The sequence below is a fragment of the Xenopus tropicalis genome, chromosome 2 (genome assembly GCF_000004195.4).
Source record: "Xenopus tropicalis strain Nigerian chromosome 2, UCB_Xtro_10.0, whole genome shotgun sequence".
In the NCBI taxonomy this organism is placed as follows: domain Eukaryota; kingdom Metazoa; phylum Chordata; class Amphibia; order Anura; family Pipidae; genus Xenopus; species Xenopus tropicalis.
Window position 1 is genome coordinate 110,412,128 of NC_030678.2, and position 27,824 is coordinate 110,439,951.

Consider the following 27,824-nt stretch of genomic DNA (forward strand, 5'->3'; position numbering starts at 1 on the left):
TTTTTCATGCCAGAAGTCCTGCAGGTGGAGAAAATGCCTGTAACACTCAATAGCACCTTACTACTCACATGGGGGAGATGCATCCCAAAATAAATGTCACTTACTACAAACATTGGCTGGTATCACCTAGAGCGACATTAGCCTTATAGTGCTGATATTTAATAGACTTTCACCTATACTGCCATAGACTAGTCTTCTCATCCGTTTAATAAGGTTTTTTTCTTTGAGATATCTGGAAAAACACAATGGCCAACTGTTAATGTAACTGCAGGATGCAAAAAAAAACATAACCAATTAGTTCACCAGTCACAACTGTCCCCTAGAATCTATTACTCTTTTCATTTCTTTGAAGACAAAAGAAACAGCATAACGCAAACTACACAACTGCATTCATTTGTTTAAAATTAAGAAACTCTTAAGGCGAAATAATGAGGCTAAATGAGCTGCTGTGGAAGCATCTGTTATGCTCTCTCTCCCACAAGGCCGGGTACATCATAGGGCATATTCATTAAGATTGGAGACAAACATCACTGATAATGTTGCCTGTGGCAACCAATCAGATCTTTGCTTTTGTTTTCTAACATTAAAGGAAGAGGAGAGGGAGGTAACATGTACTGCAACAGTAATGCAGGGACAAAAAATATAACCAAGTAAACCAAAAATACAGAAAATTGTTTAAAGCAATATTTACTCCAAACCAGTAAAACACACTGGTGCTCATTAACAATAGAGGGAAGTTTGCAATTGGGCAGTAACCAATGGCAACCAATCAGTGATTTGCTTTAATTTTTTTTTAATCAGCAGCTGAATAGAATAGAATAAGGCTGATGCCACACGTGGCGTTTTTACACTGCGTATTTTCTAATTCTCTCGGCAGCTGAAAAACGCACAATATGATCATCCATAGAAATAACTTGAAAAGACTCGAAGGAAACCACACAATGCGTAAATATACTAGAAAACGGCTTACCACGGATTTTTCAAGCGTTTGCCGAAATACGCCGTTATTTGCACAGCAACCTATTCCTATGTATACACAAAGGCAGCTGCCAGACCTAGCGGAAATACAGTGTTTTTTGCTGGTCATGCGATTCACAGATTTTCAGACGAGAAAACGGTCTGAATAGCCAGTACATTAATTTAAATGGTTATCACTTGGACCCACACAGCAATCTCAAGTGATTATCACTCGGAAAGTCACAATGTGAGGAAACAAATATTTTGGATTAAAAATAAGTAACTGATAATTTTTCTAATTATTTAGAGTTTGAGCAATAAAGGATTTAAATATAAACACTGCAGGGCTTGCAGTAACAGGTTCAAAACCACTGGCAATTAATGTGGAGTAATGTATTCAAGAGGTGATTTAAGGTGACCATTAACAGGTAAATGTATATATTTATTTGTCAAATTCCCTCACACTCAAATTTCCTGCATGGTAAAAGAATAAGACTCACAATCATTATTTTACACAGGGAGATTAGTAGTTGCTACTTGTAGCTGGCTAGAAATAGGATGTATTCTTTCCTATGCGTATAATAAACAACTTGCACCCTAGGAAACAAAGAAAGCTATTTCTATCTTAACAGGTGCACATTTATCTCATAAGGCAAGAATAGTAGACAGCTCAGACAAAAGAGAGCCTTATTGTCTCTAAAAAACATTAAATTACATCCTCCTCACTATCCAAGAATTTAGGTCAGACACCTCCCAGATTCCAGATGTTTCCTTGCTCCTCTTCCTTTGTCCTCTCAAATAATATGCTTAGTTTATAGCCTCATGGAAGCAAGCCAAACACCTACTAAATGCCACACTGTAGATCGATGTATTCTCAAGACAATGCCAAGCAGCGAGCAAAATAAGACAGAAAACAGAGTGAAAGGGCTATATGATTGTCATCTGGCATCATGGAGACAGATCTGCCCTATCAAACAGAGATGTTTATACAAGCAGTCTTTCAAGATTAAAATGAGATAAGCTGTTGCTAAAAACCACGAGATCAAACAGGCATCAACCCAAAAAAACAGGTCTAGGTATGCAACCAGCAACAGGTTTGTTTATGTTGCTGCTTATCAGGGCAGAGCATACTGCATCAAAAGAAACCAAAACAAGAAATAATGACCATTTATAAAATGCTGTTCATTATGGCCCCTGGCAACAAACCCCACAACAATAGGAGTGTTGTGCGTTGACTTGTATTACCACAAGCAGACTACTGGCCACTGCAATTTTGTAAGATAGTAGGTTACATCAGGCATCTTATAAGGTAGTATCATATGGGGAAATCACCTCCTGTGCACAACAAAATGCTGAAATGATTTTGCCTTTGCTTAGATCAGAATCACCATGCCTAAAACATTTGATAAAGGTATAGTCAGGCATTCGGTCGGCCGTGAGGAAAGCGAATATGCCTGTAGGATATTCCTAAACAAATTAATGTCAGACACCACTTTTCCATTTTATTTTTATTGTGATAGTTTTAACTGAAAGAGTGACACTTCTAAGTGACTGATGCCACACAGGGCTGATTATGAGCCTCCTGCCTTGCCTGCACCCAGAAGCATTGTCTCCCACTGGGTGCAAACACATGGGGCAGATATTGGCAAAAAAACACGCAAGTTCCCATTTCAGAGCCAATACTATCCAGTCGAACACAATGTTTCCGGGTGCAGGCATGGTAGGAGGCTGATGGCAGAGGAGGGGACGATTCTTGGCATGCGTTTTTTTCCAGAGAATCGAGAATCAGCCCTGTGTGGCATCAGCCTAATGCTGGCTACACACATACAGATGGCACTAAATCCTAACAGAAGAACCAAGTGGTCTGTGACAGATACATGTATCAAGCAATTACTGGCCAAATGGTTTAGCAACATGTCAAAATATAAAAGCTAGGCCATGCAAAATAAGTGCATTTTTTAATAAAATAAATTGGACACAAATGTTTTTTTCCCTGTGGTCCCATGTCACTTAGATTGTAAGCTCTACAGCAGGGATCTCCTTCCTCTTGTCTCTTTGAGACTTAGGTCTTTAATACAGGTGCACTTTGTAAAAAAAAAAATATAAAATATTTAAAAATATACATATATAAAATGTTTGCCCTAGTCATTGTGTGTACAAAGTCACATTGCTCAAAAAACTATTTTTCTTATTATGTACAGCAATGTCACGTGGCATGCTTTTGTACAACAGCCCCGCTAAATACCAGTGGGCTCTTAGCAAGAAAAATCCTGTTAAAATACCTGCTATGCAAAAATAAAACCTGCCATAAAATACATGAGCTCAGCTGAAGTTTCACAAAGATATTTCTTTCAGAGAGAAAAACATATGATTTCTAAATCCACCTGTTTTTCATGTGAATATTAACGGATAACTGCAATTATTGATTTTGAAGCAAATCCAGTATGTTATTTATTCTATTTTTTTGTGCTGCATATTAAAAGAGGAAAGGGGGTCAGATCAAGGAAAGCCACAGAATATGTTAATAATGAATAATACTTAATGTGGGAAGAACAGCTGTTACCAAAATATAATCAACAACACAAAAAATAGCTTTGTTAAAAAGGACAGGAGAGATCATACAAATATGAGGGTTTGTCATTGCCAGGAAACTATAGCCAGGAATTTGCCACTAATCACAAAACTACCAAAAGTCAAAATTAACTCTTAACTGTAAATGCTAAAGAACATTTTTTCTCTAGTATAGGTCTGCACAGTATATGTATCTATCTGTATATATTGTATTCTTGATGTATGTTGTTGTACAAGCAGAAAATATGTTAGTGCTTTATATATGGTGTAATACTATTATATTAATTATGTTAGAGGCAGAAGCAAATCAAATAGCATATTTAGCAAATCATCAATATGATGTTTTTAAATTACATCTGTAATCCTAAAAAGCTGTACAAACTTTTATCCTTAGGTAGTCAGGACACACAACAACTAACATTACAAAATGGTCAGTTACTGTGAGCTATAGCTCTACAAGAGGTTGGGAAGCACAGAACTTCTAATGTGTAAAAAGTTTGCTTTCTTTTTGTAAACAGACAGTAAGGGTATTTGTGCTTCACAATGCTGCTCCTTGTAGTTTTCAATTTTGACATCTTTTATAAATAATGGAAACCCCTAAACACAGTACATTTTTACAGAAAACAAACAGTAAAGCACCCCTAGACATTCATATGGGACAAATTTGGCCTACCCTCCTCCAAAACGGGGAAAAAAGGAAAATACAATGTCCTTAATTAACAATACTCCAAGTTGTGGTGTACTTTATAGGGGTAGGGAGGCAACCATTTGGCTGTCATTCTGAATAACAAAGCAGAAGACATAATGAGACTCACCCAAATGATTAATAATTCACATGGGCTCATATGATAAAAGTGTGTGCTGTGCTGAATAATATGTAATGATTGATAAGATGTGCTTACTGGAGTTATGTTTGCCTAATGATTTCTATCAATACCTGGCCCATATTTATCAAATACACCAAAAAGGCAGCTTTGCTTCACTTTTGTCCTTGGCATTCTACTCAATTTAAAAGACAGGTTGAGCAGATATGTAAGTATGTACAATTTATTTTAATATAATTTACTATTAGCATAACCATGTTTGTATATTCCGGCATGTTGCACAGTAAACACATTACATGAAGCAGATTAAGCAAGTAATCTGTATTATGAAGAAATGTCTAGCATGACAGCCTCCAGCATCCCTTGATTTTTTTTCTGGATCATTGGAGCTGTATTTAAACAACAGATGTTGGTGGCTGGATTTCCTAGTGTAAATTCCCTGTTTGAACACTCACACAATACTACCCGATTCACATCTGTTCGTTAAAGTCAAGGATAAAATCCCATTGCCTTATAACTGTGGGGAAAGGGTTAGGTAATACACAACATTCACATGAAAAATGTGGCAAAAGACAAAGGCAACATGAGTAAATAGATGGGGCCTGAAAACCTTTACATAGCACCTCACTTGTTGTTACAAGCAAGTCCCAGAATCCCCAGCAAATTTAAAAGAAATTATGATTGCAACAGAAACTGAAGTGGAATTGACCCACAATCCATTATTTCCAATATGGTAAATCTAGAAGAATAACAACATTCTGGGGTTATAAGTGAAGTGTATCTAGATTCAACACAATTCCATCTTCCCAGATGGTCTGGCAAGCCATCCTAGACCTATAGAATTTAAGATTAACATGAAAAGAGTTGGGATGCATGTTGATCTGTCTTGAATAGTCAATTAATATATTTATGGTTTCGCATATGTATAGCCTTGTAATTAGTTGGGATTGCCCCAGAAAACATTGCTGTATAAAATGTGCACCTTATCCCAAAAGGTATGAAAAGCTCTACTCTAGAACTGGTCTGGAAAAAAAAAAAGAAAGAAAAGAAGGACAGGGCCATTACCTGGCCCCCCAGCTGTGACTGCAACAAAGCTTCAGTAGAACTAAGCTGGTTTAAGAAGAAGAATAATAATAATGACATTTTGGGGATACAATTTAAAGGGTTTCTAGAATAAACACAGTTCTGAAACTACAGCTGGATATATAGCTTCCTCTAATACAGTGATCCCCAGCCAGTGGCTCAGGGGCAACATGTTGCTCACCAACCCATTGGATGTTGCTCTCAGTGCCCCCAAACCAGGTAGTTATTTTTGAATTCCTGACTTGGGGGCAAGTTTTGGTTGAATAAAAACAAGATTTACTCCCAAATAAAGCCTCCTGTAAGCTGATAGTGTGCATAGAGGCTGCCTAATAGCCAATCTTAGCCCTTATTTGGCACCTCCATGAACTTTTATGATGCTTGTGTTGCTCTCCAAGTCTTTTTACATTTGACTGTGGCTCACGAGTAAGAAAGGTTGGGGACCCCTGCTCTAATATATGTGATCATGCAAGAAGTTATAGCACCAGCAACATACACCCAACAGTGGAGTACATAAACATTTTGCATATACACCCATTATCCAGACTGATCAATCTACACACAGTTATTTTAAAAAAGAATTAAAGAACACAAGTAACAGCAGGTTCATGGGCATCTTTCTGTGGTATGGTAGTGGCAAGGGAAGCCGTTAATGGATTAGAAAGTGAAGAGCAGGAGAGCATAAGAAAGAAACAGACAGAAGTGAAAAGGAGAATGAGCGATATAAGGAGCTGGAAAGGGGAATGGGATTCTGACAGCCTGGAATGACTGCTCTGCTCAGTGGCTGCAGTGGCTGCAGTGACAGGAGGGGAAGGGGATCCTGCTGGGATTAGATAATATTTTACACCAAAACAAAGGCAGGTCACAGGACAGTGCAATATAGCACCATATTCTTCCCTTCTTGGTACTTACCGAGGTGTGACATGGACACGGTGGCATTGCCACTCTTGGCCTCATTGTAGATGACCACAGCCGATGCCCCCCTGTTCGCTGCGTTAAACACTTTCTCCTTAAAAGTGCAGCCGCCCCGAGCTATCAGCGCGATCCAGTCCGAGTCCGGCGCCGGGGAGGCGGGCATGCCTGGAACTATATACTGAGTGTCGGGGTGGCAGCCTTCCAGCTGCCATGGGTCCCGAGGGTATCCCACTAAGCCTTGCACCGTGTCCTTGGGGGAGCTGTCCCCATAGCGGCCGCTCTCCGTGCTGCCCGTCACCGTGCTGTTAGTCAGGGGCTCGGTATACTCGGTGCGAACCAGAGCAGTGAACCATTCCAGGGAGCGAGCCGAGGAGCCGTGTGTCAGAGCGCACAGCGCCGAGCATAGGCACAGCCATCGGAGCATCCCACACTGGCAGCCCTGAAGATGACAAACACTAGCCACAGAGCGACACGGTAGCTTGTAATCAGTAATATACGGTCACTGCCAAGAAAAGCGGCTACAGATAATGCCCTCTGGATGGTCTCTATCAGCTGGAAGCTCTATACCAACTTGGCACTGCCCGCTGTCGCCAATAACAGCCTCGGAGAAAGCTCCTGGGAGCTGCGAAGATTTGGCTCAGTTAAACCTTTGTACCTTGCTGGTAACCTGGCACTGTGGTCCAAGAAGCATGTACCCTGTGTGGGTATACGTCTTGTCAGTGCCAGCTCTCTGTGCCAGCTACAATAGTACCCCCTTCTCCAGATTAACTTCCTTTTACAGCACTGAGGCTCCTCCCCTTCCTCTTTTAAACGCACAGCCTCTTCCTATAGTATCGCCTGTGGTGTCTCGGTTTTGGGGAATTGCTGCTGAAGTGTTTTATCTGTTGTAATTAACATGTACTTACTAGGCGCCAGCATACTGGGCAGCACTATACAATACGTTTCTGTATATATTAAATATACAGATTACATTCATTTATCAACATCTGGAAGATTTGCACCAGGGCAGTAACCTATAGCAACCTATCAGTTATTATCTTTGATCAACCAGCTGTAGGTAGAACAGTGAGAAAAAAATTTGATGGTTGCCTTAGGTTACTGCCCAAGTGTAAATTTGCCCAGTGTTGATAAACTTGTCACAATAATGGCACACAATAACTGCAACTTTACATTACACACATACTTATACTAATTATTAAAGAATTTTTAAACCCAATTATACAATTTTGCCTAGTGAATGCAAATGTAATTCTAAGCAACTTTTTGTTAGCATTATTTACAAATGTCCAGGGATTTTAAAGTTATCCATAAATGTAAAAGCCATATCTGCTCCATGGTACTGCATCCACTGCTGTATGTTCCTTTGAAACTATATAGCAGTATATATAGACATAGGAACAGTATAGTCTATAGCCTGAGATTACAGTTAGTTTGGTCTGAGCAGGTGGCTCAACTGTGAATTTCTTGTCTAGGGCTTCATTTACTGTATGTGCCCCACAGGGTAAGTTGTGTTGATATCTCTGATTGAGATCAGGGCAAGTTCCCCTTTAACCCCACTTAAATCATTCACAAATAGTCCTCAGAAATGCTGTCAGGAGTATTATTCTTAATGATCAGTTATTCATATATCCTTCTTTTTGACAACATTTCAATGTAAGATGAAGATAAAAATGTGAGTATGAGCAGTAAGAAAGTTCAAATTGTTAAACCTGACAAGACGTGGGTGTGTACTGGTGAACGTGTAAATGATGAACAATCTTTGTAAAGTGCTGCAGAATATGTCAGCGCTATATGAATAAACCATAATAATAAAGCAAGTATACTGCAGTTATTTTTATCAGTTTGCCCTCTAGTGTTGAAAAATTTATATTACTGTACTTTGTATAAGAAGAGAGGCTGTCATCCCAAGTAACATAACTGTCATCCACAAATCTAAATGTGCAGGGAAGGCAATCACCATTGTCTATTTATGTCAAAATAATCAGGAGAAAAATTCTGCTTATACAGTATATTGCATTTTTTTTGAAAGAACAAAATCCTCCCCCCAACCTTCTCCTCCATGCTTCCTTCCCACACCATCTGTTACTGTGAAGTGTCCCTACATGTGTATCTGTTATAAAAATGCAGAGTTGCACAGTGGGGTTGGCAGGCAGAGTGCCATCTAGTACCACTTGAGATTATTAGATCGCTGACAGCCTTCGGGAGTTTAAGCTGATCAGGGTCCAAGTTTCATCTGTACATGCCACTGCTGGCAGCTCTGACAGACGATCCAAACAAAACAAAAATCTGTATGATTTGTAGTATGTTTATGGTTGCCCACTTGGGTTGCTATCTTTTTGTGTAAAAAATACCAGCATTGCTATTTTCTATCTTTATTCCCCTACTGGCATCAAGCAATGCTTTTACTGGCCAGGACGGCATCAACCCAGATGAGGAAATGAAGAGGAGCTGCAGTTCCTTTTCACTTCCTCCTGTTTCAGTTGTTTGGGCTGTCTGCCAAAAGGCATAGACTCTTGTATGGTATATAGCTATTCGGTCTATGGGATGACAGACCAGATAACATACTCAGGCTATTTATTGCCTTTGACGTAGTAGGCCTGCTTAAATATATTGCAATATATGTACAGCTGAGATTAACTGCAGGTGATTAATCTCCTAAAACTAATAACCCACAAAAATATTAGTTGCCTGCAATAAATCTCTGCTATCGCTGGCAACTAATCTCCCCAAAATGCCTTCCCACTGGCAATAATGTGAACCACCGTTGGGTAGGCATACACATTGCTAAATAGCCCAAAGTTTCTTTCACAATGATTTAGTGATGTGTATGCCTTCCTACTGGTGGTTCACATTATTGCGGTGGGAAGGCATTTTGGGGAAATTAATTGCCTGTATGTTTGAAAAATCATCTAATTGTGCCTGAACCCCAAAGCATAGAATCTGCCCAGGTGCAGGCACACTTAGCCGATATCCGCCAACTCCCTCCATATCATCTCAATGTAACACTTTGTCCTATGCTAATTGGCACCCGCAATGTTACAAAAGCGAGTAAATAAAGTCTGTAAAATGCGACCCAGGGCTCCAACTGAAAATCTGCATAGATCAGTTACTACTGATTGACATAGTGTCATCTTTAGAATGTGCCTCTCAAACATGCTGAACATCTGCCTGCACTCCTTGAACAAATGTTAATGGATGCTATAAAGGACATCAATTAAAGACAGTAGTGATTTTGGGGGCTCAGCAAGAGTTACAGCTACAGGAGGGACCTAAAAGAGGTATGAGCAAATTTTTTTTTCTGGAATTCAGTTTTTGATGTTAAAGGCAAAAGCTTAAAACCCATATACTGATGATTATGAACATTGGCAGTTGATTGTCCCTATGTAACAATACCTTGTGGTCTAGTGGGGTGGCAGGGACGCCTGCCTCTTGTTAAGTTCTGGTGCGACCGTCCCTTTATTTTGATGTGTGACATCATTCAAATATTTTAAGGCGCCTTGCCCATTTGCACGTGATGTTATTCAAATATTTAAAAGCGCCTTGCCCATTTTTTCACTGCCCAACCGTAGGTTCAGTTCTCTAGTTCCTGGATGTGGTTTCCTTCTTGATTCCTGTGTTTTGACCTTAACCTTGGCAATTGCTGCCTGAACTGTCCCTTTTGCCTGATCTTCTACTACACTTTCTGGATCCTGATTTTGTACCTCACTGCTAGTACGGTTTAGACCTTGGCCTGTGTGTGACTTTGCCCCCTCTCCCTGTACTCCGATATATGCTTAGGTTCCTTTGCCTTCCCAGAATGATTGCCTTGGTTCTGTTACATTAAATCCAAGTGGCTTCCAAGTAGCGGAGGGTGAAAGGTGGCTGTTATAGGCAGAAAAGTGATCTCAGACTGGGATCTTGTCGTTTGTTCTGGGTTTTGGGATACTGTGCATTAAACCCTATTTTCCATCTCAGTTTCTTTAGCAGTTGCAGGGGTGTTATAACCCATCTCCTTCCAAATGTGTACTTAATAAACTTGTGCAACAAAAAGAACGATAACTTAGATAGGGATCAGAACTGATCTGTAGGAAATTTTTCATAATTATATAGAGCAGCATTAGCTAAGGCTCTTACACAATTCATTTAGTTTGCTGAGCATGCAGGTCAGGATCAAAAGCAAACTGACTGATAAGGTATATGTGGGCCCTCCGCTATTTGCCAACTATTAACAGGTTAGAGGTTTTTGCTATTAGAGCTCTGGCACACGGGGAGATTAGTCGTCCGCATCAAAACTCCCTGTTCGTGGACGACTAATCTCCCCGGATTGCCACACCACCGGCGTAAATGTTAATCGCCGGTGGGATGGCAAACGCGGCGGCGCGATTTCACTGAAGTTGCCTCGAGAGGAAACATGCGCAATTTCACTGAAATCACGCCGCCGCCTATGCCATCCCACCGCCGATTTACATTTTCGCCGGTGGGATGGCATTTCGGGGAGATTAGTCGCCCGAGACACAGGAGATTTGTTGCGGGCGACTAATCTCCCCGTGTGCCAGAGCCCTTATGGTAAAGACACATGGAGCTACTAGTAGCAGCTAATTTTCACAGCTACTAAAATAGACAATGCTGATCTTTTACTGATAATTGTCTCTATGTGTGTTTTAGCAGAGGCAAATCTCAGTAATGTGCTCAGTAATGGCTAGAGTTTAGTAGTCGTGAAAAAATAGCTGCTACTAGTAGCTCCGTGTGTCTTCACCCTTACATTAGACATCCATTCACTCTAGCCTTTATACATTAAATTTCTGGCTAACTGACTATTGTGAAAATATTTTTTTAATTTGCATAGCCAATGAATTTACCCAGTTTTATTTTATACATTTTGTTCCTTTAAGGCAATAAAACAGGACAGGGCCATCTGCTACCTACAGAGTGTGCTAATGCACTGTTTACAAGATGCACCCATTTAGTAATTGCCAAACAAAAGAAAAGAGGTGCACATATGCACACTGCCCCCCTTTGTAAATGAGAATGAATTTATTAAATGCAGTAAAAAACATCTGGTCTCATTACTTAGATCACTTTGTCTCTCACCCTCATGCTTAACCCCACCGCATAAAAAAAGGTTATGTGTTCTGTGCTAGCAATGAATGGCTTAATAGGCTATGTGAAGGGTTGGGGTAGCAACTCTAGTTATTAATGCTGGTATTCAGCATGAGGTTATTAAGAATCAGATATTGTAGTAATATCACAAGTAGGAAAAAATAATTTAAGAGTATAATGTTATGGATTTTTAGAAAATATGCCATGCAGGGTACACCTAAAATGTAATTCTTGCTGTATGTATAGTTCAGGACTTTCTTATTAAATTGTAAGGCTTGGTAACTCTTGATCAGATTACCGAGAAACTGTTATATTTTAATTACTTTAAAACTGTTCACTGGAAACACACGGGGGCAAATGTATCAAAGAGTGTGAGATTAGAGCTCACCACCCACTCTATTTATTACTATGGGATTTTTAGAAACGTATTTATCAATGTGTGAAAGTTAAGGTCCTCATACACGCTGCGATCCGCTCGCTTGGCGAGATCGCCAAGCGAGCAAATCTGCACCCGATATCCCCACCTACGGGTGGGCGATATCGGGGAGCGTGTAGTTAAAAAAAAAATAATTTGATTGTTTGGCCCTGGGGTCAAACGATCGAATTATACTGGTGGCAAGGGGCAGTCAGTTCGGGGACCGCATCAACGAGCCCATGCGGTCCCCAATCCGACGGAATTTTCTAACCTGGCCGATCAAAATCTGGCCAATTTCAGGCCAGATATCGGTAGGCCAGGCCCCTCGTTTCTGGCCCTACACGGGCAGATAAGCTGCTGAATCGGTCCAAGCTACAATCTGCCCGTGTATGGGGACCTTAACTCCCATCTTTCCCCCCTACAGTCTATATTAAATACTGCTGCCAGAATTCTCCTCCTCTCATCCAGGAGAGTTCAGGCCCTTCCCCTGCTAAAGTCCTTATTGTGGCTTCCTATTAGAGTTCACCATTTGATATGGTAAATATGCTTCTAAAAATCCCATAGGAATGAACAGTGAGTGATTTTTTTGTTGTGAGCCCTTTGATAAATCTGTCCCCTACATTAGTCATGTTCAAGTTAACAGAGCAGTGTTTTTTAACTTACACAAATATATTTAATGAGGTAATATACCTGTATAAAACTGTAATATAAGCTTTATCTCACATAAATAAGATTCTTTCTAATTCACTTCAATATGGAACAAAGTGAGTGAGGGAGGGAATGAATGACTGTCAGCCTAAGGGGGGTGGGGAAATGATGCCTTTGAGTCAGATAATCATGGTTTTTAGGGCTCTGGCACACGGGGAGATAAGTTGTTCGTTGGCGACTAATCCTCCCGAAATGCCATCCCACCGGAGAAAATGTAAATCGCCGGTGGGATGGCATACGCAGCGCCGCGATTTCCCTGAAACCGCGGAAGTTGCCTTGAGAGGAAACTTCCGCGATTTCAGGGAAATTGCGGCGCCGCAGTGGGATGGCATTTCGGGGAGATTAGTCGCCCGCAAACAGGGAGATTTGTCGCGGGCAACTAATCTTCCCGAGTGCCAGAGCCCTTAATGTGAGCAATCATGTGTGACTGTGTAAAAAAAAATTAAATTAGTTCCATTCTCATTAATATTGTGACACAATCTTTTTTCTAGTCACAATGGATTTTTCCTCTGTTCTAACTTCTTTGCTAAACCCATTTGCTAAATGTAAATCTGAAAAGCAAACATTTTTAGTCCATTTTTAATCCATTCATTCAGTATTTCATTTTTTATTCCTATAGGATATTTAAAAGAGCATTTATCAATAGGTAAAAGTTAGAGTTCACCATTTGATAAATAGACTTCTAGAAATCCCATAAGAATGAATAAAAAGTGGGTGAATTTTTCTGTGGTGAGCTCTAATCTCATATTTTAATAAATCTGCCCTTTAGGGTGAAGACATATTGAGCTACTAGTAGCAGCTACTTGTCACGGCTACAAAAATAGACAATGCTGATCATTTACTGATAATTGTCTCTACATGTGTTAGCAGAGACAATTCTCATGCTGGGAGCTTGCAGTGGAAGCAAAGTCTCGTGCACCCATGTGCATGGCATCACTTCTGTATGCTGGGTGTACATGAAAGGGGTGGTTCACCTTTAAGTTAACTTTTAGTATGTTATAGAAATGCCTGTTCTAATCAACTTTTCAGATGGCCTTCATTATTTGATTCTAATAGCTTTTGATCTTTTTTGAGCTTTTTGATTTTTCTTCTAATTCACTGCAGCTTTCAAAAGGGGGTCACTATTGCTTGGTGAGGCTAAAATGTTATTTTTATTGTTACTTTTTATAACTTGTTTTTCTATTCAGGTCCTCTCCTATTCATTTACCATCCTCTCATTCAAACTGCTCCCTGGTTCCTAAGGTAATTTGGACTCTAGCAACCAGATAACTGCTGAAACTACAGTTGCTGTACAAAAAAAGAATTAAAAAACTACAAATAAAAAAAAACTCTACTGAACTCTCTACATCATACTAAAAGTTAACTGAAAGGTGAACAGGTGAACTCAAAGGTACTTAGCATGGCACAGGATGTAAATTCAGCCCTAACTGTATACACTCAGTAGTAACTGATATACAATGCACTTTAATGTTTATTATTGTAAGACAGAGGGTCTATCAGACAACCTATAAATTGGCTAGGTGAGAGAAGCATAAAACCTGGAAAAGAAGCATGAATATCTGTTTCTACAGACAGGTCTGATTTTAGGCTGTCGGCCAAACCGACCAACCATGTATATAGACAAATGGGATAAAATCTAAGCACTAATATGTGTAGATAATCAGTCATACACAATAAAAATCAGCCTATTTATGCAGGGGATTAATATAACTTGATCAGCCCCCCACCCCAGCATAAAACCCCCCAAAATACTAATACTGACTCCTCCACATCATGAAGCCAGCAATGCTAATTCTGTTGCGGCAACTTATCGCAGCGACTTTTCTTCCATAATAGAAGTTGCCGTGACTAAGCGCTTGCGAGTTTTCGCTGAACAGATTAGTCACTGCAACTTTTTAAGTCACGCCGACTAATCGACCTGTGTGTCTTCGGCCTAAAACTAGTCACTGCAGTGCAGTAAAATTTCCCAGTCTTAATTTCCTATTCTTAATGCACAATACTAAGGGGCCCATTTATCAAAATATGATTGCCTCCGAATACAAAAAAATTGTATTTTTTCAAATTTTTCGTACCTTGCGTATTTTTTCAAATTTTTTCGCGAATTTGCGCAACTTTTTCCGTGCTGTGCGTCAAAACTTACGCAACAAAATCGTACTGTCGCGCCGAGTATCACAGTTTCGGATTCATTCAAGCTTCAGTATCAAGCTGCAGAGTGCCATTGAGTCCTATGGAAGGCTTCTAAAAACATGCACAGAACGATCAGAAAGTCAGAAAGATTTTCCCACCGTTGACGAGCGTTAGGATACAAAAATGTTGTGACTTTCGGATCCCCAATACGATATTATTGTGACTAATATGATTTTTTCGTAAGCATATTTGTGACATTTGTGATCATCAGAAATTACCGTATCTAATCCGAATTTTACCCATTTCGGGATTCAAACTATTACTTTGATGAATCAGCCCCTAAGTATTACAAAGAGCTGTGAATATGCTACTATTTTCTTTCTCAACTTTTTACTATTAGCCCTGTTATTGTATTAGTATGTAGTCATAACTTTGCCAGCCTTGCATAACACATTTGCATATTACAGTATCATAAAACATTACCGCACACTTTAACTGAAATCTGCAGCTAAAACCCTCCAATAAAAAAGTTTGTGCTATATAAAAAGCTGTGTGTTTCAGAAATAATTAAGCTGCTGTGTAGCCATGGGGGCAGCCATTCCAGCTGGAAAAAGGAGAAAAGGTACAGGTTACTTAAGCAGATAACAGATAAGTTGGAATTCCCATTGTATTCTACAGAGCTTATCTGTTATCTGCTATGTGACCTGTGCCTTTTCTCCTTTTTCTACACAGCAGCGTTGTTTATATAAACTATAGTAGTGTTTCTGAAGCAGACAAAACTTTTACCAGGGTAGGGCAATAATACAAAATATATTTATTTTGATACATTTAAATTTTTTGGTGTTACTGTTCCTTTACCAATAGCTATACTGTAATTGTCACATACAATGGCAACTTAATGTTGACTGAACACAGCAAAATAGGTGTAAAAACCACCTAATAATGTAATAATGTATTTTCTTGTTTTCTTGGCATTCACCCAGTCACACCCCCACCCATTTTACAACAATAGTAAGAAACAAGGCTTAATTTTGCAAGTAATGATTCTTTAATGCCTTGTCTTTCAAACCTCAAAACTCTAGTATAAAATGGATACATTAAAGAATAATACATTCACTTTTTCATTAACTGTTTACAACCAGAGAGGCACGAAAAATAATTCCAACACTCTCTTGATGTTAATGTTGACTGAACACAGCAAAATAGGTGTTAATACCACCTAATAATGTATTTTCTTGTTTTCTTGGCATTCACCCAGTCACGCCCCCCACTCCCATTTAACAACAATAGTAAGAAGGGAGGCTTAATTTTGCAAGTAATGATTCTTTAATGCCTTGTCTTTCAAACCTCAAAACTCTAGTATAAAACGGATAAATTAAAGATTAATACATTCACTTTTTCATTAACTGTTTACAACCAGAGAGGCACGAAAAATTATTCCAACACTCCCTTGATGGAAGAAGTAACCTAGGACTTACATCTAATCTAATGTCCTTCATATTCATAACATGGAAATGCAAATAAAAATGCAGGACATATCTACTGAATGTATGGTAAGTGGCCTCAATGGATACTTTGTCAACATTACACCCCTATCTTTGGGTAAAGCTTTTGCCAAACTACATATAGACATCCCAGGCTGGCTGGTCAAAAAAAGGCCAAAACTAAGCAGCGGGTGCACACATCCATATATTTAAGCAATTTACAAATATATGTGCTCAGGAATTTGTTTTTTGTTCTGAGACAGAGAAGGCACTACTACAGAAAAGTATGATGCCAAACTAATATGTGGTTTATGTCAGGCCAAAGATTTTCTTTCAGCAAGCAAGTGCCTTTATGGTGATCATACTATACATGTACAGTGGAGGAAATAATTATTTGACCCCTCACTGATTTTGTAAGTTTGTCCAATGACAAAGAAATGAAAAGTCTCAGAACAGTATCATTTCAATGGTAGGTTTATTTTAACAGTGGCAGATAGCACATCAAAAGGAAAATCGAAAAAATAACTTTAAATAAAAGATAGCAACTGATTTGCATTTCATTGAGTGAAATAAGTTTTTGAACCCCTACCAACCATTAAGAGTTCTGGCTCCCACAGAGTGGTTAGACACTTCTACTCAATTAGTCAACCTCATTAAGGACACCTGTCTTAACTAGTCACCTGTATAAAAGACACCTGTCCACAGAATCAATCAATCAAGCAGACTCCAAACTCTCCAACATGGGAAAGACCAAAGAGCTGTCCAAGGATGTCAGAGACAAAATTGTAGACCTGCACAAGGCTGGAATGGGCTACAAAACCATTAGCAAGAAGCTGGGAGAGAAGGTGACAACTGTTGGTGCGATTGTTCGAAAATGGAAGGAGCACAAAATGACCATCAATCGACCTCGCTCTGGGGCTCCACGCAAGATCTCACCTCGTGGGGTGTCAATGATTCTGAGAAAGGTGAAAAAGCATCCTAGAACTACACGGGAGGAGTTAGTTAATGACCTCAAATTAGCAGGGACCACAGTCACCAAGAAAACCATTGGAAACACATTACACCGCAATGGATTAAAATCCTGCAGGGCTCGCAAGGTCCCCCTGCTCAAGAAGGCACATGTGCAGGCCCGTCTGAAGTTTGCCAATGAACACCTGAATGATTCTGTGAGTGACTGGGAGAAGGTGCTGTGGTCTGATGAGACCAAAATAGAGCTCTTTGGCATTAACTCAACTCGCTGTGTTTGGAGGAAGAAAAATGCTGCCTATGACCCCCAAAACACCGTCCCCACCATCAAGCATGGGGGTGGAAACATTTTGCTTTGGGGGTGTTTTTCTGCTAAGGGCACAGGACAACTTATTCGCATTAACGGGAAAATGGACGGAGCCATGTATCGTGAAATCCTGAACGACAACCTCCTTCCCTCTGCCAGGAAACTGAAAATGGGTCGTGGATGGGTGTTCCAGCACGACAATGACCCAAAACATACAGCAAAGGCAACAAAGGAGTGGCTCAAGAAGAAGCACATTAAGGTCATGGAGTGGCCTAGTCAGTCTCCGGACCTTAATCCAATAGAAAACCTATGGAGGGAGCTCAAGCTCAGAGTTGCACAGAGACAGCCTCGAAACCTTAGGGATTTAGAGATGATCTGCAAAGAGGAGTGGACCAACATTCCTCCTAAAATGTGCGCAAACTTGGTCATCAATTACAAGAAACGTTTGACCTCTGTGCTTGCAAACAAGGGTTTTTCCACTAAGTATTAAGTCTTTTTTTGTTAGAGGGTTCAAAAACTTATTTCACTCAATGAAATGCAAATCAGTTGCTATCTTTTATTTAAAGTTATTTTTTCGATTTTCCTTTTGATGTGCCACTGTTAAAATAAACCTACCATTGAAATGATACTGTTCTGAGACTTTTCATTTCTTTGTCATTGAACAAACTTACAAAATCAGTGAGGGGTCAAATAATTATTTCCTCCACTGTATGTAATGTATATGATTTTGTATATGTATAGTTATACTTATCCTGACCTTACATGTTCTAGTTTTCTATATTGGACCAGGATATGTTGTCAGATTTACAAACAATAGGCTTTCAGCATAGAATAATATTTAGCCAAGAAGAGTGCAATAAGTTCTTACCTAAGAAGTCCAGAATACAAGCTGAAGAAAATAAAGTTAAAGAACACTTATACTGTATAAGAAATAGTGACTGTGTGGAAAAACATATGCAAGACAGAGAGGGAAACCTTTAGGAAGTTCACTCTTTATATAATTTACCAAATCCATTATTAGTCATTTTATTTAACCACTAGATTGTTATTGCCTGTTGTATTTACTGTCACAATCATATCAGCAAAACCTGTAATAAATCTACAAATGATCTGTTGATCATGTCTCTCCATTAAATGTAGGATACAGCTTATGCATTTATAGGCAACATACAAGATTTCAGGGGCCCTACATCTGGCCTCTGTTAACCCAGAATGGCCACAAAACTGCATTTAAAAATACCAGAAAATACTGGATTCTGGAAACAATATTAAAGGAACAGTAACACCAAAAAATGAAAGTGTATAAAAGTAATAAGAATAAAATATACTGCTGCCCTGCACTGGTACAACTGGTGTGTTTGCCTCAGTAATTTATATAAACAAAGCTGCTGTTTAGCCACGGGGGCAGCCATTCAAAGGTGAAAAGGCACAGGCACATAGGAGATAACAGATAAACACTATTGTATTCTAGAGAGGTTATCTGTTATCTGCTATGTAACCTGTGCCTTTTCTCCTTATTTCCAACTTTAATGGCTGCCCCCATGGTTACGCAGCAGCTTATTTATATAAACTATAATAGAGTTACTGTAGCAAACACACAACTTTTACGAGTGCAGGGCAACAGTACATTATATTTTAATTACTTTAAAACACTTTCATTTTTTGGTGTTACTGTTCCTTTAATACATCTGTACCTATATTGTGCTATATTTGAGAGATACCTTGGCAGAGTAAGCAGTATGCAGCACCCACTTGCATTAAGAAATACAAATATGTAGAAGTACAAAGACCAGTGCAGAATATTTTTCTCCTCCTCATCGAACACTGACAGGTTAATGAAGTGAAGCTAAAACATACTTCTGAGCGGGACGTCTCCTGTTTGGATGCAAAAACCTCACATGTATAGTGAATTCCTCCCTTTTAAAGAAATATGGCCATTAATACCATGCTTTATAGTACTCAAGAAGCACCATGCTAAGCTCTGTAGTAATCTTCCATCTTAATTGTGAAAGCCTTGCCATAACAATCTGTTACATGGACATGCTCGGTCTTCATTTTCATTAGCAGCCATCCAGCAATTGGAGACAATTTCCTCATTACAGGGTGCCTGTGAAGAATGCAGTAGTAAAATTTCATCTGGTAAAAAAACAGTTGTCACTAACAGCCTGTATGTCCCACACTGCTCAAGGAACAAGACACCCTGCATTCAACAGGCACCACATTACAGAGTTTTTTTTTTTACAATTGCATTGTTGGGCTACTTACTGCAGTTGATTTTACTTACATACTTTACATTTAGCCCTTACCCTGTTTTTATTTCTTTCTTTCTACCACACTGGCCATACAGCTATTTCATGCCATCCAAATTCTACTGGGAACACAAAATAAGGGTCATTGTATGGCCTTTCAATTTAACATAATCCTGTAGTTTAGAAATGTAGCATCCTGCTCTATTTACTCAACCGCTTGGCGGCTCTGTATTTTCTTTTTAATTGCTCTTCATCCGGTTTCTCCAGTTCATGCTTGATGCTTGCACTATTTTTGTGTTTATGTGGGTGGCGCATTTACTCTAGGCTAAAGGAGTACTTTTTTTTAAAGAAAATTTGATTCTAAGCAACTTTTGAATGTAAATGGGGTGGACCCCCTTAAAGCCTTGATTATGATAAGCAGAAGTCATCTGACTATTTAGCTGGTTTGGCTCTACACACAGACCTACCAAAATAGCCTATATAATTGACCTGTGCAGTCAATACTTAGAAAACACAGCTTGGATAGAAATACAGTACATTGCAATAAACACTGGCTAAGCACTGGCCTACCAGTAAGATTCAGGTCTGTGGTTAGCTAATGACCCCATAAACAGTGGGGGCTGTTTGTTCACCTTTTGGCTGACCAAATGGGGTACACTTTCATGACTCAGATTGTCATTTTGATGATTGGAGGACCTTATGGCTTAGTTAGCAATGACAAAATTATACAGAAAGTGAACTTATAAGTGCTACTACAAGTATCTAAAAAAAAAAGGTCACATAAAGGGTCCATATGTGAAACACTCTTTCATATAAAGTTTTTATATAAAAACTGTGCCAGTAGCATGTGCTACTACATAATCCCATATTGAAATACTGCCATTTTAAGCAAATAAGTCTGCCCTTCTGTGCTCACACACAAAACAACATGCATGGTAGGTTTCACCAGTCAATGAATGGACAGAGTTGTGCCTTTTACTCCCACTGTTACAAGGTCATCAGTGAGTGACAAACATCACAAAATAGTGCAATAGTGGATTCATGGTGAGGTACCCATTTTTAAAACATTGTTTTAATGAGTTTAGTTTTTCCTGATTAAAACAATAGGTAAAAACTATGTTAATTCGTGAGTTAAACAGGGCAAACTGGGAAACTAAAGCTACTCTATGTTTGGTCCTTGTTAGGTAGATAATTAGATTACCAGCACACAAATAAGCCCATGCATAACAGGCACAATGGAGAGGACTGTATAGTTGTAATGCAATTGTCTATCTTGCAAGGACTAAACATGGAGTAACTTCACTGTTTAGCTAGATTGCTGACCTTCTGAACTGTCTGTACCATTTGAAATATTAGAAGATATGTTTTTCAGCAGCATTGTAGCAATGCCAGCAACTTATTTGTTAACTGTAATCAGTAGTAATAGCAGGGACTGAAACTCCTGCATCTGCTGAGGGATATATAATATAATGTATGAAATTGAAACATTTTAAATAACAGGCAACGTGGCTCACTAACTTTCTACTAAAAGATGTGAAAAGAAAAAAAGAAATGAATGCATTTTGTAACTAAAACGGAATAAAACCATTTGGGGTATGCTTTTGTGAAGGTGAACTGCCCACTTAAATTATACATTATAACAATGAAAGGGACAAAAATCAAACAGAATACATGTGAAACTAAATCCATGCTATCTATTGTTTAGCACATGGATTATACACTAAAGCATGATCAGTATTACCTGGAAAACAATGCTTTTTTAGCAAAGTCTACTTCTTCTGGTTGCACGGTTACCATCTGGCCTGTGAGGGTCAAGACAGCAGTTTGAGGATCATCCTCTTCAGTGATGCTCCTTCAAATAAGTAAAAAAAACAGCGAACAAGGGTTTTATATAATGTAATTATAGGTTGGAAAGAGAAATAAAGAGCTCAACCTCAACAGGCTAACATAGTAAACTAGGTGGAAAAAACACACGCAACCAAACTTTTGTGTCTATGTAGAAGCTGCCTAAAATGCTAGCTGATCCTGAAGGCGGCAAAAACCTCTTCTGAAACCTTCAAATTTGCCACAGAGAAAAAAATCCTTCCTGACTCCAAGATGACTCCAAGTCCCTGGATCAACTTATACTAAGAGAGATATATAAAGAAACCCTTTCCTAATATTTAAATAGAACCTCCTTTCTTCGAAAATGTATGCCATTGTGTCTGCTGGAAGAATCTATGGGTAAATAAATCATTAGAGTGATTATATGATCCCCTTTATATTTATAATATCCCCCCTTAAAGGAAGTTTTGTGTAAAAAAAGAAAATGGTAAATAGATAGGCCATGCAAGATAAAAAATGTTTGTAATGTAGTCAGCCAAAATTGTTATCTATAAACCCTGAGAATACAGGTCAGATTTGTAAACAGTTATGTTCCATAAGTCAACCCCCCCCCCCCCCCGCCAGTCACTAATTAGTTACAGACTGTTAACAGGTTAGAGAGCTGCAAAGGAGAAAGTGATTTGACTATTACGTTCTGTTCACTTCAGCCTTTTTTAGTCTACATTTTTGGCTAAATAACATTAAAAACATTCTTCTGTTTGCACAGCCTATTTACCCAGTTTTATTTTACACTAAACAGTTCTTTTAAGCGTTTCCTCTCCAGTTTAAATCAGACCCAACTTGGTCATTCTTTCTTGATAACAAGAGACTTTCCATACCCTTTACCAGCTTAGTTGCCTTTCTTTGGATCCTCTCTCTCTCTATAAATATTATATATATATATTAATTCATTAATATCCCGCTTGAGCACCGGAGACCAAAAATGCACAGAATATTCTAGATCGGGCCTTACCAGCTCTATGTTAAGTGGAAGAATAACCCACTCTCCGGTAAATCTATGCCCCTTAATATAGATCAAAACCTTGTTTGCCCTTGCAGCTGCTGCCTGGCATTGCTTGCTACAGCCAAGTTTATTATCTACAAGGAGTCCAAGGTTCTTCTCCATTATGGATTTGCTACTCCAGCTCCATTAAGTTTATAAGAGGCTTGCATATTTTTACATACCAGGTGCAAGACCTTACATTTATCGACATTTAATCTCATCTGCCACTTAGCCACCCAGATTGCCATTTTGTCAAGATCTTGCTGCAAGGATGCCACATCCTGGGTAGAATTAATTGGGCTGCAGAGTTTTGTTTCATCTGCAAACACTGATACATTACTTACAGTAACCTCCCCTAAAGGTCCCCATACACGGGCCGATAGAAGCTGCCGATATCGGTCCCTTGGACCGACTCGGCAGCTTATCGGCCCGTGTAGGGGCAGAAACGATCGGACTGGCCGACCGATATCTGGCCTGAAATTGGGCAGATATCGGTCGGCCAGGTTAGAAAATCCCGTCAGATCGGGGACCGCATCGGCTCGTTGATGCGGTCCCCGAACCGACTGCCCCAGGGCCAAATGATCTAATTCACCGACATGCCTCCCCGATATCACCACCCGTAGGTGGGGATATCGGGTGAAGATCCGCTCGCTTGGCGACATTGCCAAGCTAGCGGATCTGCCCGTGTATGGCCACCTTAAGTCATTAATGACCAAGTTAACTCAAGTTAACTCTGTCAGAAATTCCCATTTATGTATTTATTATTTCTTCATTTAATGGTTACATTTGCTAAAAGCAAAAAATCAGGATGGGGACTAACAATTCACATAGATTCTAGTACAGATTCAATATATGCTATTGACATCAACCTAACACAATGCTTTGCAGTCCTTACATGTACTAAGCCATTTATTTGTCATTCCACATATTCGAGGGCCAACTTATACCGAAATTATTATATTATTCAAACAGGTTTCCAGTTGGACAGAAATAGCTTAGCATATTTTGGTATTATACTGTACCACTACCAATTTTAAGAATTTTTAAGAAAGTTGTACATTTTGGTGTATCATAAATTTTATAGCCAATAAAATTACACATACTTGCACACATCAGCATCCAGATCTGCAATAGTCAGCGAGGCTACTGGATTCTTTAGCAAATCAGAGATAAAGCTGGCCTTTGGGCTGGCATAAATAAAAGGGTCACCTGTACCATTATCTATTGGGCCATCACTGATGAGTAGAACATGTCCAAAGGGTACACCTACAATCTGGTGAAACAAAGAAGATCAGCTGTTTAAATAATTTGCTGAAACATTATTAATTTTTTTTTGAAGGTTTTTATTTTTGCATTTTTTTGCATAGACTACATCCATTGGTGGGGTGGGGGTCACTAACATATTTGCACCTCCAGTGAATGTGGTCATTTTACACCATCCCCAAGGTTCTTAAATCTCAGCTTCTAGGGAGCCAGAATCACCACATGCACCATTGACCTTAGTTAGATCTGCCTGCTTAGTTAAAATGCTTTTTAGTTTGCTACTGTAAACATACTTTTGATGATGTACTGAGTAGACCTAATGGTAAACATATACTAACAGCAAGATAGTTACAGAGTGGAATCCTTCAAATGCATGAGAAAATTGATTTATTGTTCAAGTTTCTGAGCACCAAAATTTGATCACAACTGCAACATGGGCTATTTACTGCAGTCTCTTATGGAGGAATTTTGTTTTAAGCTGTGATGTTTCACTCATCATTTCTAACATGAAAATTTGGTGTAAATGTTATATACAACAAACCCTTAATATATGCACTTCTTTCCCACCCCTTTTGTTTCTTACTGTATCCTCTCCCTAATAGATTGTAAGCTCTTTGGGGCAGGGAATTCACTTGAACTGTACTGGAATCACCTAAGCTCTTAAATATTGATTTACTGTCACTGTCTAATCTATTATAATTGTACTCCTGTTTGTGTCTATGCCTTGTAACTATATTTTTTAACATAGCTTAATAAATATGTTCCCTTTTGTGGTTTATTCCAAGCCACACTAGCAAGGCAAACTCCCTAGCTGACCATATCATCTGATATCACTTAGGCCAGTGATCCCCAACCAGTAGCTCGCGAGCAACATGTTGCTCCCCAACCCTTGGATGTTGCTCCCAGTGGCCTCAAACCAGGTGCTCATTTTTGAATTTCTGGTAAAGGAGGCAAGTTCTGGAGCCATAAAAAAACAAGTATAATGCCAAACAGAGCCTTCTATAGCCTGCCAGTCCACATAGGGGCTATGAAATAGCCAATGATAGCTCTCATTGGCACCTCCAGGAAACTTTTTCATGCTTGTGTTGCTCCCCAACACTTTTTCCACTTGAATGTGGCTCACGGGTATAAAAGGTTGGGGATCCCTGACTTAGGCTAACAGTTTTCAATTGCAGACTGTCAATGCAAATGGAGGCCTGCTTAAAAGTATATCAAATATTGCTTTCATCTGTGGACACTGCTCCAATTATTACTCTGCACATGAATGGCATGCCCCTTTTGTGTCATAGTGGTCATGCAACATCTGTAACTAACTTTATCTATTCTATAGCTATCCTTATAGTAATTTGTTGTGAGTGGTTTGGATATGAGCCATTCAACAGGTAAAAGAGCTCATAGCTAAAACAATTTCAGTAAATGAGAACACAGCTCAAAGCATTGCCTATTTGTTGCTGAGGTACAAATTAAGATGGGGAGTTCACTGAATGCAGCTGTCCTGCACTAAGAATAGTGCATTTATTTATTTATGAGGCCCTGCAGAAAGACAGCTTTATTAAGATAGAAAGTAAATAACCTCCATTGCACCAAACTAGGGTACTCGCCAATTCTGCAAGTTAAAGTTTACCATTAATGAAACTTTTAGTACGACATGGAAAAGAGGCGCTTGCGAGGGGACATGATTACTCTGTACAAGTACATTAGAGGGGATTATAGGCAGTTGGGGGATGTTCTTTTTTCCCATGAAAACAATCAGCGCACCAGAGGTCACCCCTTTAGATTAGAGGAAAGGAGCTTCCATTTGAAGCAGCGTAGGTGGTTTTTCACGGTGAGGGCAGTGAGGTTATGGAATGCCCTTCCTAGTGATGTGGTAATGGCAGATTCTGTTAATGCCTTTAAGAGGGGCCTGGATGAGTTCTTGATCAATCAGAATATCCAAGGCTATTGTGATACTAATATCTACAGTTAGTACTAGTGGTTGTATATATAGTGTATGTATGTGAGTGTATAGATTGGTAGGTGTGGGTTAAGTGTGCTGGGTTTACTTGGATGGGTTGAACTTGATGGACACTGGTCTTTTTTCAACCCTATGTAACTATGTAACTATGTAACTATATTGATATTATGAGAAAATTTGCAATTGGTTTACATCTTTAATTTTTTTGAGTTTTTTCAGTTCTTTTTTTTTGTTCTGCAGCTCTCTAGTTTGGAATTTTAATGGCTATCTGGTTGCTAGGGTCTTGTTTACCTTGGCACCAGGCAGTGGTTTGAATGAGAGACTGGAATATAATTACGAGAATGTCTAAATAGAAAGATTAGAAAGGGATTTAAAGTAACGATAACCATAAAATGGTAACCTCACGGTAACCTCTGCTGAGGTTAATCCCCCCCCCCCAATCTGAACGCTGGAAAAATGACAAAGCTAAAGTCAAATAATACAGAAATTATTTTTAAAAAATAATGAAGACCAATTGCAAAGTTGTTAGCAAAAGGACATTTTATAACATGCTAAAAGAAACACCCCTTTAACACCTAGGTGGTAAACATATCCAGATCTTGTTAGAGACTGCAAATGTGGCATTGTGTATACAGTAGCGCAAGAGGGTGTCAGATCAATTGTATGTAAGTAACGTCCAACCTGCCTTGAGCAGCAGTTAAACTACAACTTCCAAATCTGAAGATAGTGGCTTCTAAAGAGATTCTAGCAACCACAACTGCCAGACTGCATGCTGCATAGCTGGATATTTTACATAGTGAGGCTATATTTTTCCAACCCTAGCCATATCTAGGCTCCTAAATACACTTACCAAATCCTGTGTAGACACTGTGGCTAGAAAACCCCATTTGCTGTGGTGCGCAAGGACCCTGGCACTCCTGGCCATTTTCTGATGGCGGGCCACTGCTGCTTGAGGAGGAGAGGGGCTCTCTGTGCCCACATTACTTTCTCTCTTGTATGAGAACATTCTGGAGGGAGAAGAGATCTGCTTGGATCTGTCTGACGCAGGCCTGGTTTTCGTTTCTCTGTCCTCTTTGAAAGCAGAGGCTGGGTAGCTTTGTTTCCATATGCTGATGGTATCCTCCAGCAGTGCTGGCAACGCATCTTCTGTGGATGAACTGTCCAGTTCCTCCTCCACCTCATTAGTTACTGACCAGGACACTGAGTTGACAATGACATAGCTGCGGGAGTGGGGAAGCCAGGTGCAGGCGAACACACAGAGCAAACACACAAAAGCAGCTATTCTGCTAGGAAAGAAGCACACAGACATTTTGAGGCTGCCATAGGATGCTGGAATCTACATTGCCTAAGCCGAAAGAAAGCGCAGACAATTTTAGTCATATCACAATACTCCGAGCGCCCTCTATTGACAGAATCTGGTTTTGCCTTGGCTGTCGTTCATAGGCTTGAACGTGTGATTAGCTGACTCCTAAACTGCCCGATGCAAAAAAATATTTAATTCACGTTCCCTCTGAAAAGATAAAAACTTTGGAAATATTTAGGTCATTATTTGTTATTTAGGTTTTTTAATTTACTTACAAGAGCACGCCATTTAGAAGTTCACGGGAAAATCATTAAGCAGCACAGGTGGATCTGCTCTTCCATTTGCTTACCCTCCTCCAAGAGCAGAATAGACTATTCCACATAAAGTTACAGGGTCAATTGTCATTCAGGCAGATACTAAAATAACAGGACAACAAGTAATTCAAAATGAACTCAAGGAGCAGGGCTTGTGCTGAATATCCGTTTTGCCTAATTTAATTAAGAAATATTTTTGTTGTTATTTATTGCTCCTAACTAGAAAATGAAACTACCTTTACTTTAGCACTTCCCATTTAAAAGCTAGCAACTTCCTGGCTCAGTTAAGTAGAGGAGCAATAATAAGGACCACAAATAAACCTTTTGCATTATGAGCTGCCTCTGACCTATGACACACATAGCATTTCTCCACCAGCCAAATATATGCAGATTTGGCCAACTGCAACTGCTACTATGCAGTAACCAGCTTACTGATACCCAA

The 27,824-nt window shown here is 39.3% G+C and overlaps 2 protein-coding genes across 3 annotated transcripts in view; both read right to left on the reverse strand.

The window, feature by feature from the left end:
* The window catches only part of rnf149 (ring finger protein 149), a 28,274-nt gene extending 21,127 nt beyond the window's left edge, over positions 1–7,147 (reverse strand). The window contains exon 1 of one of the 2 annotated variants that reach the window (XM_012957300.3): positions 6,345–7,147. In XM_012957300.3, coding sequence (XP_012812754.1) covers positions 6,345–6,771 — 427 coding nt within the window. In that variant the 5' untranslated portion in view covers positions 6,772–7,147. The remainder of the gene's footprint in view (positions 1–6,344) is intronic. The other variant, NM_001079226.1, reaches the window with a different exon arrangement.
* Positions 7,148–19,063: 11,916 nt separating this feature from the next.
* On the reverse strand, positions 19,064–27,821 carry creg2 (cellular repressor of E1A stimulated genes 2). Its single transcript, XM_002934507.5, has 4 exons — positions 26,616–27,821; positions 23,652–23,821; positions 21,424–21,534; positions 19,064–19,540 (listed from the first exon to the last, which is right to left on the reverse strand). The coding sequence occupies exons 1-4, from the start codon at positions 27,072–27,074 to the stop codon at positions 19,408–19,410; spliced, it is 873 nt and encodes a 290-aa protein (XP_002934553.1). The 5' UTR covers positions 27,075–27,821; the 3' UTR covers positions 19,064–19,407.
* Positions 27,822–27,824: the final 3 nt, after the last annotated feature.